The 18,867-nt window shown below is 51.2% G+C and overlaps 1 protein-coding gene across 1 annotated transcript in view; it reads right to left on the minus strand.

The window, feature by feature from the left end:
* Positions 1-13,811, minus strand: part of LOC142302354 (telomere repeats-binding bouquet formation protein 1-like) — a 68,963-nt gene extending 55,152 nt beyond the window's left edge. The window contains exons 1-2 of the mRNA XM_075343414.1: positions 13,761-13,811; positions 8,898-9,016 (exon numbers count right to left, since the gene is read on the minus strand). Of these exons, the coding sequence (XP_075199529.1) occupies positions 8,898-9,016; positions 13,761-13,811 (170 nt within the window). The remainder of the gene's footprint in view (positions 1-8,897; positions 9,017-13,760) is intronic.
* Between the last annotated feature and the right edge of the window lie 5,056 nt (positions 13,812-18,867).

The following is an 18,867-nucleotide window of genomic DNA, read 5'->3' on the forward strand; positions in this document are numbered from 1 at the left end:
ATGTTCACTATATGGTAAAACTGATCTTTGGGTGTGATGCCTGAGGTCGGTGCGAGTTCGTAGACACCAAACATGAATAGGTTTACTTTTATGTAAGTGGTTAAATAAATTCACAAGTTTGTTAAAAGAAAAGTGGCGCACATATTGCACCATTTTTCATAACCCGTAGTGTTCTAATTTTTTGTGATCTACGGCTCAGTGATGGCTTATTTTTTACGTCTTGAGCTGACGTTTTTAACCGTACCATTTTTGCGCAGATGCTACATTTTGATCGCCTGTTATTGCATTTTGCGCAAAATTATGATGTTTGGAATTTTTTTGCCACTACGCCGTTTACCGATTAGATTAATTGACTTTATATTTTGATAGATCGGGCGTTTCTGAATGCGGCAATACCAATTACGTGTATATTTTTTACCCTTTAATTTCCAATGGGGCGAATGGGGGTGATTTGAACTTTTAGGTTTTTTATTTAACTTTTTTTTATTTTATTAGGTCCCTTAGACGACTATAGCGATCAGCAGTCTGATCACTCTTCCATTTCTCCAGATCACAGCTACACAGCTGAGATCTGGAGAAAAACTGCTTTACTCTCACAGCTGGCACTCTGCTGACATTGACAGAAAGTGACTCATGATAGCTATAGGCATCATCACATGACCCTGTGCTACCATGGCAACCACTGGAAGTCATGTGATCACGTCACTTGACTTAATATATGGCTGGGTACCAATATTGCTGATACATCTCGATGCCAGATTTTGGCAGCCAGATGTAAGGAATGGGTCACGGGTGGAACGCAATTTCACTCGCGACTTGCAGGCACACATGCCAGCTGTTGAAATCAGCTGACATGTGCGCGGATCGCCGCGGACTGCCCACGGCAGACTGCAGGGAATAACCTCACACGATACATGACGTTCGCAGTAAGTCATGGGTCGTGAAGAGGTTAAAGAAACATTTTTTATCATGATATTTAAAGGGTTATTTTTATCACTTATCCATAGGATAGAGGGATAACGTGCTGATCGGTGGAGATCCTACCGCTAAGACCCTCCCCCACTGATCCCGAAAAACAGAGCTCTGATGGTGCTATAACGTATTTGGAGGGTCTTGTACAGTATTGTAGGTACTAAAAGTGCACCAATCACCAAAATTTTCCTATAAAACCTAAAGCCAGAGCTATTCTGGCACTATCATGCTGATTCTATACCTACCTTTAGTTGTCAGTTCGAATGTATAGGTTTTGAAACACAAGCACAAAAAGTTTGTAAAATGAGCAGCTTTTTGAATGACAGCAGCTGCCGATCAGCTGATAGCTGGGGTGGGTATTCATAGTGATTCCCGCCCCCCTGCCTGTTGTTCCTCCCCCTGTTATTTATGATAATTCTTTTATAGAATCGTTTTACTATCTGACTAGAAGGACCTGTGCTGATGTCATACCCATGTGATCACAAGGAGCAGGACCTCAGCCAACAGAAAAATAATGTTGCTTCCTTGTATAAGCTATGTTGACTGAGGCCCCACCCCTTCTGGTCACATGGGTAGGACATCAGCAAAGGTCCTTCTAGCCACCTAGTATGACAATTCTATAACCCCATAACGACGGCCTAACGTCTCAAGACGTCGGAAAAATAGGGTACTTGTTCTGTACCGACGCTTTGAGACGTCATGCCAAAAAAAGCTTGTAGCGCCCCTCAGCGATGGAAAATCTCTGGGGTTTCAGCTACCGGGGGTAGCTGAGACCCTGGAGATCATGATTCAGGTCGGTTTTTCTGGTCCCCGCTCACGTGATCACCGGTATACACCGTATACCGATGATCACGTTACAGTAAATGACAGCGCCAGTGAAAAATTATTTATCTCCCATCTGGCTGATCAAACATGTCAGCTGGGAGATAAATCTCCTCCCCGGTCCCCCGCTGTCGCCAAAGTGCCCCCCCTGACCCCCAACCCCCCCTCCATAATCCAAGATGGCCGCGCACACAGTAGCGCGCCAGCCGCATTCATCTTCTCTGATTTCTGTTGCATGTGCCATGACACATGCGACAGAAAACTCCTCCCCAGGCCCTGCCAGGTCACCCCTTAAAAACCCCCCGGTGTTCCCCCGTACCTTAGCGATCCCCGTGATCCCTCCTCTTCTTCTAACGCGGGTCACATGTGCAGAGCAGCTGACAGCTCAGCTTCCTGCTTTCAGAAACGCTGGCTGCTGCTCGCACTCTGCTGCTATGACCCGGGGAGAGTGGGTGCAGTGTCATTGCACCCACACTCCTCACGTGGAGGGACTGCATTCCGAGAAAATGGGGGACACGTTCACTGAGCGAGCCCCTCATATTCTAGAAGGTCCAGAATCGTACTTATCGGATTACAGCGGACCCGATTTTTTTTTTCTTTTCAATAAATTGGTGAAAGAGGGAATGTTTTGGGGAGTGTTTTTTCTAATAATTTTTTTTTTTGTTGTCAATTTTTTAAGCTGGGCTTGATGCCAGGTGACATCACAGCTGGTATCAACCCCATTTATTACCCCGTTTGCCACCGCACCATGGCAACGGGATGAGTTGGGGCGAAGCGCCAGGATTGGCGCATTTAATGGATGCCCAACTTCTGGGGCGGCTGCGGCCTAGTCCAATAACCATGGCTCTTCACACCCTAGGAATACCAGACTACAGCTGTCCGCTTCACCTTGGCTGGTGATCTAATTTGGGGGGGACCCCATGTCTGTTTTTTTTTTTTATTGTTTATAAATGATTAAAAAAAAAAAAAACAGCCTGGGGAGCCCTCCAAATTGTATCCCCAGCCAAGGTGACGCTGTCAGCTGTGAGTTGCAGGCTACAGCTGTCTGCTTTACCCTAGCTAGCTATCAAAAATAGGGGGGACCCCACGTCGTTTATTTTAATTATTTTTTGGGGGGTCTAAATACAAGCCTAGGCACCCTTTAGTGCCACATGAAAGGCACTAAAGGGCGCCAGCTTAGAATTTGCAGGGGGGTGGGACGTTATATATATGTTTGACATCTATCCATTCCTCCATTGTAGCATTTTAGGCTTTGTGCCCACAATCCGGGTTTGAAGAGTTTTGGGCGCAGAGTGTTTTCCCTGCATCCATAACGCTGTGTTGTACAGTAGAAGCACAGTGGAAGGATTTTTAGAAATCCCATGCCCACTGTGCTTCTTTTCTCCGCAGCTTAAACTGACCTGTGGTGCAGCTTCCCGAGCCTCAGCATGTCAATTTATGCTGCGGAGACGAGAGTGTTCTCCGCAGGTAGAATAGAGCTAAAGTCCACAGGAGCCTGAACCCATATCGTGGACAACACCCACATCTCTGCAGGAAGGCTGACACTGTGTACTGGACGCCGTGTCGCTGGATCATGGCCACATAGCCTAAAAGTGAGAAATTTGTTGCTACAGCAACATTTTTGTGAAGTACCTGTGGATTCAAAATGCTTACTATACTCCTGAATAAAATCCTTGAGGGATCCAGTTTCCAAAATGGGGTCACTTGTGAGGGGTTTCTGCTGTATAGGTACCCAAGGGGTCCTGCAAATGTGACATGGTGCCCGCAATTTATTTCAATTTTTCCGAAATTCAAATGGTGCTTCTTCCATTCCAAGCCCTCCCATTTATCCAAACAGAGGTTTATGGCCACATGTGGGGTATCCCTGCGCTCATAAGAAATTGGATAACAACCTGTGGGGTCCATTTTTTGTTGTTGCCTCTTGAAAAAGTAAGAAATTCGATGCTAAAGCAACATTTTTGTGAATAAAATGAAAATTTTCAATATGGCGACCTAAACTTATCAAATTCTGTGAAATATTTGTGGATTCCAAATGCTCACTATACATAAAGATAAAAGCCTTGAGATGTCTTGTTTCCATAATGGGGTCACTTGTGGGGGACCTCCACTGTTTAGGCACCTTAGGGGCTTTCCAAATGCGACATAGCGTCCGCTAATGATTCCAGCCAATTGTGCAGTCAAATGGCGCTCTTTCCCTTCGGAGCCTTCCTTGCACCCAAACAGTTGATTTCCACCACACATAAGGTATCAGCATACTCAGGAGAAAATGCACAATAAATTTTATGCTGAACTTTTTCCTTTTACTCTTGTAAAAAAAAAAGCTACCTGGTTGAAGTAACAATTTTGTGGTAAAAATGTATATTTTTTATTTTCACAGCTCAACATTATAAACTTCTGTGAAGCACCTGGGGGTTCAAGGTACTCACCAAACATCTAGATAAATTCCTGGAGGGGTCTATTTTCCAAATTGTGGCCACATGTTTGGGAGCTTCACTGTATAGGCACCTCAGAGGCTCTCCAAATGCAACATGGCGTCCGCTATTGATTCCAGCAAATTTTGCAGTCTCAGGAGTCTGACTCTGACTGATGCCTCTGTATAGGACCAGGCCGCGCCCACTCACCTGGTCTTATGGGCCCAGCACTGCTGCAACAGGAAATGACCTGAGGCTGTGCTGGGTATATAAGACTGGCCTTTCCATGTGGGTGGGGCCTGATAATCGCTTGTGTTTCTTTGCTTTGTCTTGTGAGCTAGGTGCTCAGGTTCTTTTGTTCCTGTTTCCTGTATTACTGCCTTAAAGTATGCTGTGACCCTAGTGACCTGGTCCTGTCTTTGCTTCCTGATACCTGCACCTGTTCCTGTACTGTCCTATGGGACTCCATGACCCTGGTGACCTGGTTCTTCCCGTTCCTACCACGCTAGTGCTCCAGCTACCGTGTACCCGGCCCTCCAGGTGGGGTGCTCGGTCCAGTGGATCCACCTCCTGGGCTTACCAGTCCTCCCCGGCCTTCACAGTATGATCAGGCCCTGTGTCACGCTCCCCTGCCATGCTCCCCGGCCCCTCTGCCTTGCTTACCGGCTCCCCTGCCACGCTTCCCCGCTCTCAGGTCGCGCTCCGCCGCTCCCGTGCCAGGCTTCCCGGTCCCCCGCTCCATAGCCTTCCTGTCCCATCGCTTGCGGTCCCCAGGCAGCCCGGTCCCCGCTCCCGGCGCCCGTCGGCATCTCTGCCTCAGCCCGGCTCTCCTGCTTCCTCCTCACCGCTCCCTCCTCTGGCTTCTGGCAACCGGGCCTCGCGCATGCGCATTAGGGCGCGCGCGCGGTCATTGACCCTCTCTTAAAGGGCCAGCACCGAGAAACAGGAAATTACATAGACAAATACAGGGTATATTAAGAATCACTTTCCTGGTGGGCGGGGCCTGTTCTACGTGTTTAGCAAGCTAGTGTTCAGGTCCCCTATTGCTTTGCCTTGTGCTTTGCCTGCATTAACCCTGTCCTGTCTCGTAGAGCCTGTCCTGCCACGCCAGCCGCTCCGAACCACGCTCATTCCCGTACCCTGACGGTGACCTCGGCGGATGTTCCACCATCTCTGCAGCTCCGCCAGTCTCCAGTCCCTGGCTCCGTTTGGTGACCCGTTCCATCGCTCAGCAAGTTCCGGATCCCGCCTGACCTTGCCACCTGGCCTCGGACTCTGAGCCTCGTCACCCGGACCACCGTCCAGAACTCCGTCCACCTTTCCTGCTCACCTACGGACTGTCCGGCTACCAATAGTGCTTCGGCTGCCGTGCACCCAGACCCTCTGGCGGGGTGACCTGCCTGGCTGCCTCCTCAAGAGAAACCGGTGTACGGTCCAGAGGTTCCACCACCTGGACGTTACACCCTGGATTCCTCTGAAGCACAGAAATCAGAGCTGGCTGAGCTGTGCCAGGAGCTGGCGCAACAGCGCAAAACCCTGAACCGGATGCTGAAGTTCATGACGTCCGTGGACCACCGGTTATATGCGCTGCAGAGCGCCGCCTCGTCTCAGTCCACGCAGCAACCAGTCTTCAGGTCCGAACCAGTTGTCTCCACGGCCTCGCAACTTCACCTTGCTGCTCCGCCTCGCTACGCAGGGGATCCCAAGTCCTGCCGAGGCTTCCTGAACCAGTGCTCCTTGCACTTCCAGTTGCTCCTGCACTTGTTCGCCTCAGACCAGGCCAAGGTGGCGTTCCTGATGTCACACCTGGAAGGTGAAGCCCTGGCCTGGATTAACCCCTTGTGGGAGAACGAGGACCCGATGACCACCGATATCCAGGAGTTCCTACGAGCCTTCCGGGACACCTTCGACTAACCCGGACGAACTACCGCAGTGACCTCTACGCTCCTCCGGCTACGCCAAGGGACCCAAACAGTCGGCCAGTATGCCATACAGTTCCGCACGCTCGCTTCGGAGCGGGGCTGGAACAATGAGGCCTTAACGGCGGCCTTTTGGGAGGGTCTCTCTGGTCGTATTAAAGACGAACTCGCCGGCCGTGACGTTCCACGCACCTTGGACGCTTTGATTTCCCTGGCCACCCGGATTGACCTCCATTTTCTGGAGCGTGCCCAGGAGGTAGTCCGGGAGAAGCGACCACCTTGCCACGTCTTTCCCCCGCAGAAACCTACCGCACCCTCGTCCCTGCCTTTCCGCGAATCATCACCAGAACCCATGCAAGTGGACCGTCTGACCCAAGCCAAGCAACGCCGTGCAGAACGGCTCGCCCGGGGCCTGTGCTTCTATTGTGGAGACGGGTCACATTTGCTTCGAACATGCCCTGAGAAACCTGGTAGACCCCAGGTCCAAGGGATGGTGGGAACCGCCACCCTTGCCACCGGAATCCCTTCAGTCTCAGTTAAACAGACGGTTCAGGTGACGACAGAGGGGACCCGGTTTTCGGCAGAGGCCCACATCGATTCCGGGGCAGCAGGCAACTTTGTCCACCAGGCCACGGTAGACAAATACCAGGTCCCGGTCACTCCGCTGAAGAAGCCCCTCTGGTTCGCCTCCGTAGACGGCAAACCGCTCTACGAGCCTGTCCGGTATACCACCGAGCCCGTGAACCTCCAGGTTGGCACTTCGCATACAGAGACCATCGCCTTTTATGTGATCCCGAGGATGGCTCCTGTTGGGCCTGCCCTGGCTGAAACTCCATGACCCTGTTATTAGTTGGCGCTCTGGCGCGATTACCGGCTGGAGTCCCTTGTGCCACGAAACCTGCTTTCAGCCTGTTCCTCAGCCCCTGGCACTTGACTCAGTCAAGCTTCAGGATCCTGAAGAAGAGACGACGCTATCCAGCGACGTTCCACCGCACCAGGCATCTAAGACTTTGATTCCACCGCCTTCTGGAGTTGAGACTTTGAGTCCACCGGCTACTGAGGATGAGACACTGTTCTGTACCCGGTCCAAGACGCTCGATCCGGTCGTCCACGATTCCCGTCCTGCTTCTGCCCGTCCGCCTCCTTTTTCTGTTGCCACTGCCAAGGGTTCTTCGGCTAAGCGTGGTGCGGTCAAGAAGGTGGCACGGGGTCAGCAGTCCTTCCGTACCTTTGCGCTGGGTTATGGCATGGAGACTCGGTCCGGGGTGCCCCGGGGGTACTTTGCACGGAGGGGGCATAAAGGGGGGGGTACTGTCACGCTCCCGGTGTCCCAGCACTGCTCCGTACCCACTGGTCCGGTCTCGCCATCGCACCACCGCTCCTTGCTCACTGGTCCAGTCCATGCGTCCACTGGTCACGCACGCCTGCCGCTCCCGTTCTTGCTCCCCTGAGTCCTGTTCCAGGTCTCAGGAGTCTGACTCTGACTGATGCCTCTGTATAGGACCGGGCCGCACCCACTCACCTGGTCTTATGGGCCCAGCACTGCTGCAACAGGAAATGACCTGAGGCTGTGCTGGGTATATAAGACTGGCCTTTCCATGTGGGCGGGGCCTGATCATCGCTTGTGTTTCTTTGCTTTGTCTTGTGAGCTAGGTGCTCAGGTTCTTTTGTTCCTGTTTCCTGTATTACTGCCTTAAAGTACGTTGTGACCCTAGTGATCTGGTCCTGTCTTTGCTTCCTGATACCTGCACCTGTTCCTGTAATGTCCTATGGGACTCCATGACCCTGGTGACCTGGTTCTTCCCGTTCCTGCCACGCTAGTGCTCCAGCTACCGTGTACCCTGCCCTTCAGGTGAGGTGCTCGGTCCAGTGGATCCACCTCCTGGGCCTACCAGTCCTCCCTGGCCCTCACACTATCTAGCTATCTATCCATCCATCTATCTATTTATTATATATCTATCATGTATCTATCTATCTATCCATCTTTCTATCTATCCCTCCCTCTATTATATATCTATCTATCTATCATGTATCTCTATCTATCATGTATTTTCTATTTATCTATTATCTATCTATCCCTCTATTTATTTATCTATTATCTATCTATCCATCCTTCTATCTATCCCTCCCTCTAGCTATCTATCTATTTATTATATATCTATCATGTATCCTATCTATCTATCCCTCTATCTATTCTATATCTATCATATATCTATTTATCTATCCATCTATCTATCCCTCTATCTATATATCATCTATCTATTTATCCATCTATCTATCTTTCTATCTATCCCTCTATTTATCCCTCATTCTATCTATCCCTCCCTCTATCTATTCCATATATATCATATATCTATTTATCTTTCTATCTATCTCTCTATCCATCCATCTATCTATCCCTCTATTTATCCCTCTATCTACCCCTCTATTCTATCTATCTATCTATCTATCCGTCTATCTCTATCTCTATCATCTTTGTAGCTGAATTTGCTTCTGGTTTCTCTACTGCAATACAGAGGTCAAGATTACCAAATCTTCTCATGTTTTTCATTACAGGCAGTGGCTAAATGGGTAGAGCTGCTACCTATGGACATTGAGTTCATGAATGCGAGCCCCGGCCGTCCTGGTAAATCAGAGTGGTGAGAATTAAATTTAATTTATTCACTGCACTGAGGGGAGGAGCCGGGACTGCGGCACACACCTCTAAAATCTGGGCAGTCCCGCAGAATCCGGGACGGTTGGGAGGTATGGTGTAGGTGATGTGACAACATACCTTACATTTTTGTCAGAATACCCTTGACTACTCTGGTCACCGTCATCCGCTGTTTCCTCGTCTGGTGGCGGGAGATGATTATTTATTTTCTCAGGATTCGGTAGCTGGAGAACATTTTGCTAGATTAAAGAAAAAAAACAACTTGTGAAAAATGAGCAGAATATAGCAAATGGCACCATAAACCTCTTCTAAGCAAGGTGGAAACCAGCAACGGGCAAATCTGGGAAGATGCCAAATGCCACTGCCCCATCGGAGAAGTCTGATGTAAAAGGGGTATTCATTCACATCTAGAACATTTATGGCATAGGGTACCCCATAAATGAATACTACCAGTAGCAGCCACATTTATCTCAAGGACGAGTGTGACGCCCTGGCAAAACCAGGTAGTCACAAATAGGCGCCCGCATAACACCTTTCCCACACAGGGTTACACCAGCCATCCTTAAGTCCTAGTCACCCCCCTTAGGGCAGGACAGACACACCAGGGGGGCAGAACCAAGCGGATGGGGACGCCCACCAAGGAGTCTAGAGGGCCTGGGGCGGGAAAACAGTGAGTGAAGTTAAGAGTTAAGTCTAGTGAAGGACAGAGTCAAGTTGGGAGTGGAGGTGGAAGTGACAGGTGCCAGGGTCGGGGCCCTGACACACTGACTAGGCGTGCAGACGGTGGTCTGCATCGGCAGGAGACAGGAAGATGGCTCGGCAGATCCGAGGTGGACTGGAGCAGGGTTGGAGCCCGCCGGTACCGACACCGGAGAACCGACCCGGAAACCGTGCACATAAGGGGGTACTCGGACCCTGCAGCCAGGACCGGCACCGACGGCCTAGCTAATTAACCGATTGAGGGCAGTATTCTAGGTCCTGTCCCAACCTAAAGGGTACTTTACATGCTGCGATATCGTTACCGATATCGCTAGCGAGCGTACCCGCCCCCGTCGGTTGTGCGACACGGGCAAATCGCTGCCCGTGGGGCACAACCTTGCTTACACCCGTCACACGGACTTACCTGCCCTGCGACGTCGCACTGGCCGGCGATCCGCCTCCTTTCTAAGGGGGCGGGTTGTGCGGCGTCACACGGCAGCTGTCCAATAGCAGAGGAGGGGTGGAGGTGAACGGCTGGAACATGCCCCCCACCTTCTTCTTTCCTCATTGCCGGTGGACGGAGGTAAGGAGATGGTCGTCACTCCTGCGGTGTCACACATAGCGATGTGTGATGCCGCAGGAACGAGCAACAACATCGCTACTCACCAGACAACGATTTTTGGTATATGAACGACCTCTCATATACCAAAGATTTTTGTCTCTTTTGCGATCGTTTAAGGTCGCTCCTGCCTGTCACACGCTGCGATGTCGCTAACGACGCCGGATGTGCGTCACAAACACCGTGACCCCGATGATATATCGTTAGCGATGTCGCAGCGTGTAAATGGCCCTTAAGTCCCGAAAAGAGACAACAGCCCAACGTGGGGGATAAAAGGGCATCCGTAAAGGTCTATAGATCCCACGAGCCAGTGTTAGCGGGCACGGCTCCCAACCAAACGACCGGGAGCAAACTCCCGTGTTTCACAACGGGAAGTCCACCACACACAACACTGAGTGCAGAGGGAAGAGATACAGACCACCATACCGGGTGTGGGACCAGATACACCCGTCTGTAGCGGACGGCCACCAGCACCTTAGTTTACCATTGACTTGTGCGATTCATTCAACCGTGAGTAAACTAAAACTCCCCGGCCCGAACGGGCACGCCGGCCGCTGCAGCCACCATCCTCAGCACCAGAGACATTGGGCCACGGGGCATCCATCCATATCCACGGAGGAGTTAACATCCAGCTGCCAGTCCATCGCCCCCGGGTACCCTACAACAGCAGCGGTGGTGTAACATCTCACCACGCACCGTGGGTGGCGTCACAGACAGTTTACTACAAATCCCGTACAAATACGTCCCCTTTTAGTTGGAGTGTCCGCGCGACCCCCGGGTCCGGTAGAATCCCTTGAGCCACACTGCAGATCCGGATCTGAGCAGCCCGGCTGCTGGCACGGGGGCGGCACACCTCAATTTCTGGAGTCACGAACAGGATACTTACCCATTCACTTACCTGGTGAAAAGGCCTTGTTTTGGACTGTCAGCGGTGCTCCGCTGCAAAGTTTTGGAAAACCGCCATTTTAACCGCAATTTTTAGGCACGAAAACGACAACCCAGCGTCTTCTTCCTCAATAAAGTGTGCGAAGTTGAAACCCCGCCCCTGGGAACACGGCCGGAAGGAAGACCCTGAGGCCGAAAATGAAACTAATAGCTGCGTCTAGAGGCTGCTCCTGAAAAACCACGGGGGAGAAGCGAAAAGATGTCCGTGCCCAATAATCATGGTGGGGCAGCACCTGCCGCTGGAGCGGCGGCGCCCGCGAACGAAGCGGGTGGCGAGGAAGCCGCGGCTCCCGCTCCGGTCGCAGGAGCGGTGGGGCCTGTGGTTCCGGCGGTCACCCAAGTTATGCCGATCACCTTACCTTATGTACCCGGCGTGGCCTGGCTACCTCAGTATGATGGACGGCCCGATGCCCTGCAGTTATTCAAGAAGAAAATATGCGCTGTTCTTGACAGGTACACTATGACCGGCAAGCAGCGCGCAGCGGTAGTGCTGGGACAACTGACCGGCACCGCTGAGCTGGAAGTGGAGACGTGGGCCGATGCTGAATGGGCCTCGGTAACCGCCATTTTTGACAAGCTGTAAGTCTCCTTTGAAACCCGCACAGAAGCAGAATTGCGGATGCAGTTTCACCATTGACGGCAGCGCCCTCAAGATAGCATCCGGGACTACGCCTTGAGGCTGCAGATCGCCTTTCGTACGTTGAGGCAGACAGACTCTATCAACGAGATTGAGAGCAACAAAATACTGGTAGAGCAGTTCTTGCAGGGGCTGGGGTCCACTGAAGATCGCAAGCAGCTTCTGCTGTGGGCTCTGGAACATCTGGACTTGAACTTTGCGGTCCTAAATTACCGGGCCATTAAAGCGCTCCAAACATCGGGGGCTGGTGCCCCCGAGCCACCATCTTGGCCGGTTGACACTGCTCACGTCTCGGTGGCGGCCCCTTTGTTAGTCTTGCCGGTGCTCGCCGCATCGCCTGGGACTCCTGAGGACTTATCATCGCAAGTCCAGCGTCTGAGTGATGACGTCGCCAGAATCCTTGCCGCCCTACACCTTCCACCGAAAGCCAAGCCAGCAGAGAAGATCCAGCTTGCCGACAGCCCAGAGGACGTCCCCTGGATGCAAAGGAGAAGAAACAGCAACAACAACAACCAGTATGGACCGCCCGTTTGCTACAAGTGCAACAAGACTGGTCATTATTCCCGTCGGTGTCCTTTAAACGAGCAAACCCTGAGACCAAGGGCCAATCCTCAGGAATAGATCCTCAAGGCCCAGCTGATTGGCGCGACCGGTATGTTGGAGGTCGTCCTATCATCTCCCTTGCGGTGGACGGTATCCCGACGTTCTCCCTCCTGGACACTGGCTCGCAGGTAACACCTATTATTTATGTACTGTACAAACGTTATTGGTCTGACAGTGAACTCCACCTGATGCCAGTTTGACCATCATTGCAGCTCATGGACTCCCTATGACCCAAGTAGGGTTTAAGGAGGTAACTTTAAAAGGTGGGGCGAGTGGAGCTGGAGTACCAAGGACTCATTGTGGTGCAAAATGACCCCAGTGACCGTAACCCGAAAATGGTCCTAGGGACAAATGTAATTGAGAACTGCATGGGAGATGTACTGCATTTATTGCAACAACTGTCTGCCGCGGCAAGAGCAGGCCGGCAGAGGGTTCTGCAACATGAAATTCGGGCCCTCCTGCAGCGGCAACAGGTGAACATGTCAGATGGAGAGATTGGCAGCGTGCGGGTGATGGATGTAGCACCTCTAGTGGTGCCTCTGCGGAGTGAGATGATGATTTGGTGCAGGCCAGCAGTAGGTCCCCGTGGACAGGCTTACCCAGCAGTAGAAGAGCCTCTGCCTTCGGAGCACTGGCCCACAGTGGTGGCAGGCAGAGGGGTGATTGTTGTTAAGAAGGGGAGAGTGCCCGTGAGAGTGATGAATTGCGGAGAGAAAGAGGTTAGGTTTCCCCGTTACGCCACCGTCGCTAAACTATTCACAGTAGACACTGATGCCATCCAGGCAAAGACCACTACCATCACTGCATCACAGCCAGACAGTGACAGCTCACCAGAACAGCTAAAGGAGTGGTGTCAGGAGCTACACGTCGGCACTGACTCCACACCTGCACATCACAAGGAAGGGGTGTACAGAGTAGTGCGGGAGTACGAGCAGGTAATCAGCAAACACCTGTTGAATTTCGGGAGGATCAAGGGATTCCAACACCATATTCCCAGGTATGGTACACAGGTACACATCCACCCATTAAGGAGAGGTATAGGCCGATTCCACCTGCGCATTACCAGTGTGCCAAAGACATGTTGAGGAACATGAAGGAGGCAGGGGTCATCCGTGATAGTTGTAGTCCCTGGGCAGCTCCGTTGGTTCTAGTCAAGAAGAAGGACGGCACAATGAGAATGTGTGTGGACTATCGGAAGATTAATCAGATAACTCACAAGGCTGCGTATCCCCTTCCCCGTATCGAAGAGTCGTTGGCTGCACTAAGAACAGCAAATTAGTTCTCTACCCTTGACCTTACTAGTGGGTACTGGCAGGTATCCGTCGCAGAAGAAGACCGAGAGAAAACTGCTTTCGCCACTCCGATGGGTCTCTGCGAGTTCAACAGTATGCCCTTTGGACTGTGCAACGCGCCAGGAACCTTCTAGAGGCTGATGGAATGCTGATTGGGGCATCGAAACTTTGAAACCGTCCTGCTGTACTTGGATGACGTCATTGTCTACTCCCAGACATACGAGGCACATCTGGACCATCTTGCTGAAGTTTTTGAGGCCCTCTCTAAGTACGGGATGAAACTGAAGCCCTCCAAGTGCCATCTGCTGAAGCCCAAAGTACAGTACTTCGGGCATGTGGTGAGTGCTGAAGGTGTGGCACCGGAACCAGAGAAAATCACATCCATTCAGAGCTGGCCAAGGCCAGCCACGACCAGAGAGGTGAGGCAGTTTCTGGGCTTGGTGGGTTATTACCGCCGCTTCATCAAAGGTTACACCAAAATGGCAGACTCCATGCAGGACCTCCTGGTGGGACATACCAAGAATGGCAAGACTCCCATACCCCCGTTTACTTGGGGTGAAGAACAGGAGGAGTCCTTTTGGCAGCTGAAGTCAGTTTTGACCGGAGAAGAGATCCTAGCCTACCCCGACTATGGCCTTCCATTTGTTCTATACATCGATGCCAGAAATGAGGGCCTGGGTGCTGTCCTGTCCCAGATGCAGAATGGCAGAGAGAAAGTGATCGCTTATGCAAGCAGGAATCTCCGGCCAACGGAAAGAAACCCTGAGAACTATAGCTCCTTCAAGTTGGAGTTCCTGGCCCTCGTCTGGGCGATAACGGAGAGGTTCAAGCACTACCTGCCTTCTGCAAAATTCACTGCTTATACAGTTAATAACCCTCTGACCCACCTGGATACGGCAAAGCTTGGGGCCCTAGAACAATGCTGGGTGGCTCGGCTGGCGAATTATGACTTCACCATCAAATACAGGGCCGGCCGAAGCCTTCGACCGGTTTCCCCGCCATGGGTGGCAGGAAGCCCAAGACAAGGAACCTGCAATCCGGCTAGTCAAAATGCTGATTCCCCAAACCGATGCCAGGTTGGAGTCTACTGCCCCTGCAGAAGCGCAGCGGCTTTGGAAGGAAAAGGACCGCTTGTACTTACAACAGGGCAAACTGTACAGAGGGCTGATCAATCCTAAGACGCACGAGAAAGTCTGCCAGATTGTGGTACCGCAAGCGTATGTGCCCATGGTCTTGAAAGCTTATCACGATGGAGCTGGACACTTCGGCTAGAAGAAGCTAGAAAAGCTGTTAAGAGAACGGTTTTACTGGGTCGGGATGAGGAAGTCCATCGAGGCATGATGCCGGGTTTGTGGTCCCTGTACGCTGAGAAGAAAAGATGGAACCAGCCAGAAGGCCCCGCTGCAGCCAATTGTCACTCATCAGCCACTGGAGCTGGTCGCTCTTGACCATGTCAAGCTCACGCCAAGCTGGAGCGGCTACACATACGCCCTCACCATCTTCGATCACTACTCTAGGTTCATGGTGGTGGTACCCGTTAAGGACCTAACAGCCCACACTGCGGCGAAGGTTTTCCAGGCACACTTCTGCCGGCCGCACGGTTACCCGGAGAATGTGCTCACGGACCAAGGCCACGCCTTTGAGGCAGAAATATTCCAGGAGTTCTGCAACTTGTATGGGTGCAAGAAAATCCGTACCACGCCCTATCATGCTCAGACCAACTGGATGTGCGAGACAATGAATCACCTGGTCCTCAACCTTCTCAAGACCTTGCCCCTGGAAGAGCGGAACCTATGGCCTGAGAAACTGCCTGATTTAGTGGATATGTACAATAATATCCCTAGCAGCTCCACTAAGTGCACACCCGCATATCTAATGAGGGCACGACCCGGAAGACTGCCGGTGGATTTGGAGTTGGATGTTGAAGTGCCTGAGACCATCCTGTCAACTACCGATTGGGACACTAAGGCGGGCTTTGCACATTACGACATCGCAAGCCGATGCTGCGATGTCGAGTGCGATAGTCCCCGCCCCCGTCGCAGGTACGATATCTTGTGATAGCTGGCGTAGCGAAAATTATCGCTACGCCAGCTTCACATGCACTCACCTGCCCTGCGACCGTCGCTTTGGCCGGCGACCCGCCTCCTTCCTAAGGGGGCGGGTCGTGCGACGTCACACGGCAGGCGGCCAATAGCGGCGGAGGGGCGGAGATGAGTAGGATGTAAACATCCCGCCCACCTCCTTCCTTCTCATTGCAGCCGGGAGGCAGGTAATGTTCCTCGCTCCTGCGGCTTTACACACAGCAATGTGTGCTGCCGCAGGAACGAGGAACACCATCATACCTGTCTCTGCACTGGCATTATGGAAATGTCGGAGAATACACCGATGATACGATAACGACGCTTTTGCGCTCGTTCATCGTATTAAAAAGGTTTTACACACTACGACATCGCAAGTGACGCTGGATGTGCGTCACTTTTGATTTGACCCCACCGACATCGCACCTGCGATGTCGTAGTGTGCAAAGCCGCCCTACGTGTCGGAAGCAGTACCGACAGATCCAAGAGTATGTGGAGCGGAACCTGCGCCAGAGCAGAGAACGGCAAGAGCAGCGTTTTAATAGACAGGCCCAGGCTGCCCCCTTGAACCTGGAGATGTCGTGCTGAAAAGGAAGAGAAGGCTGCACAAATTGGATGACCAGTGGGAAAGGACCCCGTATGTTATCCAACCCACTGGTCGGGAGGATCAGAAGACGTACCTTGTCAGCAGTGACCAAGGGAAGACTACGGCCACTATTTCCAGGGACCACCTGAAGATGATGGAGAAGGCTCCTGCTCCCACACCGGATACGGAGAAGAAGAAAGAGGTGATCCACACTATTATGGGTGACTTTCCAGCTGATTGGCCTATGCAGAATGGAGCAGTGATTGTTCCCGTTATAATGTTCCCACAACCCGTGGAAGATATAGAGCCAGAGAGATCTATCAGTAACACGCCAACACTAGCGCCCAGGGATGCACCTACACCACTCCCCCGTAGGTCCCTACCAGCTATACCTGACATTAGAGAAGAGGGACCCGTAATTCAATCTCCCCCGCCAGTCCTAAGTGAGCGAGGTGCTGAATTGCAGTAAAGTGCTGAAATTAAGATAAGTGCATAGTTTCAACACAATTACATAGTTTGACACAAGAACATAGTTTGAATTTATCCTTATACTTTTTCCATTGGGTTTCTTTAGTTTTTTTCTCTTTGTTTTTCTACTTTACTGTTGATCCCCATTTGATAGGTGCTCCATGGACAATGCTACCAGGTGTGTATCTTGTCAGATGTATGCATGCCTTGAGCAGCCGTTCGAGGGTGAATATCTCTGCACTCAATGCAAGCATGTTGCGTATTTGGAAGCCAAGGTAACTGATCTAAATAAGCAGCTTGCAACACTAAGGGGCATTGCAAACCTGGAGAGGAGTTTAGAGCTCACTGAGCTTTCTCTGGCTGGGGCCAGTGATATGGAGGAGGGTGGAAGTGGGGAAGATCAGGACCCAGAGGTAGGTAGCTGGGTAACAGTTAGAAGAAGAGGTAGGGGGAAAAGTGTCAGGGAGCCTAGTCCTGACCTGGCACAACCTAGTAAATATGCCTGTTTGGCTGATATTAGGAATGAAGGGCCAGGACTAGGGTCACTACAGCAGGATGTTGCTCCTAGCAACCAGGAAAACAACTGCTGTAGGAAGGTGGGAAATAGGAGTGCAGCAAAGCCCAGACAGATGTTGGTGGTAGGGGACTCTATAATTAGGCGGACAGACAGGGTCATCTGTCGCCGAGACCGTGAATGCCGAACAGTGTGTTGTCTGCCGGGTGCTCGGGTTCGGCATATTGTGGATCGGATAGACAGATTGCTGGGTGGGGCTGGGGAAAACCCAGCGGTCATGGTGCACATTGGTACTAATGACAAAGTTAGAGGCAGGTGGAAGGTCCTTAAAAATGATTACAGGGAACTAGGAGAGAAGCTGAAGTCCAGGACCTCCAAGGTGGTGTTTTCAGAAATACTACCGGTGCCACGAGCGTCACTAGAAAGACAGCGGGAGCTTAGGGAGATAAATATGTGGCTTAGAAATTGGTGCAGGAAGGAAGGGTTCGGGTTCATGGAGAACTGGGCCGACTTCTCAGTCGGCTACAGGCTCCACGGTAGGGACGGGCTGCACCTCAATGGGGAAGGTGCAGCTGTGCTGGGGGAGAAAATGGTCAGACGGATGGAGGAGCTTTTAAACTAGGATCGGGGGGGAGGGAGGGTAGTGGAGCAAATAAGGGGATAGATAGAGCAGATAGAGACAGGGAAACGGTAGGGGTCAATGAAGGATTAGGGGGGGATGGGACATACAAGGAACGTAGGGAGGCTAGGAGTAATAAAGGTGTTAATAGGATTAAATGTCTACTGGCAAATGCAAGAAGTCTTGCAAACAAAATGAATGAATTGGAGACTCTTATGTCAACCATGGATTATGATGTGGTGGGCATTACGGAAACCTGGCTGGATGAAAGCCATGACTGGGTGACAAACATACAGGGTTATAGTACATTTAGGAAGGACAGGAAAGGCCAAAAAGGTGGTGGGGTGTGTATATTTATCAAATCTAACCTAAAACCTGTGTTGTATGATGACATTGAGGGGAACAGCAACAATGTAGAGTCAGTATGGGTAAATGTACATGGGGAGGGGAATAATGGAAAAATGCTAATTGGAGTTTGCTATAAGCCTCCAAACATACCTGAACAAATAGAGGGTGAAATGCTGGAACAAATTGAAAAGGCAGCTAATAATAATAATCGGGTTCTTATTATGGGGGATTTCAACTATCCAGACATACAATGGGACATAGAATCTTCTGGTTCTGCTAAAAGCTGTAAGTTCTTATCTACCATTCAAGACCATTTCCTCTCTCAGATGGTAGGTGAACCGACCAGGGGAGATAATTTGCTAGATCTGGTCCTGTCAAATAGACCGGATACAATTTCAGATCTACAGGTCCGGGAGCACTTGGGCACCAGCGATCATAATATGGTAAGCTTCGACGTAATATTCAATAGAACATTTCAAAGGGGGAATGCTAAAACCTGGAATTTTAGGAAAGCTGATTTCAACAAATTAAGGGAAGAGCTTAAATGTGTAGATTGGGACAGAGTCATGGTAACTGGGGATACCGAACATAAATGGGGTAAGTTTAAGGATATACTACTAGAGTCCTGTAAAAAACGTATACCCTCTGGTAATAAAATGTCCAGGAATAAAAAGAAACCACT

This window comes from Anomaloglossus baeobatrachus, chromosome 4, assembly GCF_048569485.1.
Source record: "Anomaloglossus baeobatrachus isolate aAnoBae1 chromosome 4, aAnoBae1.hap1, whole genome shotgun sequence".
NCBI lineage: Eukaryota > Metazoa > Chordata > Amphibia > Anura > Aromobatidae > Anomaloglossus > Anomaloglossus baeobatrachus.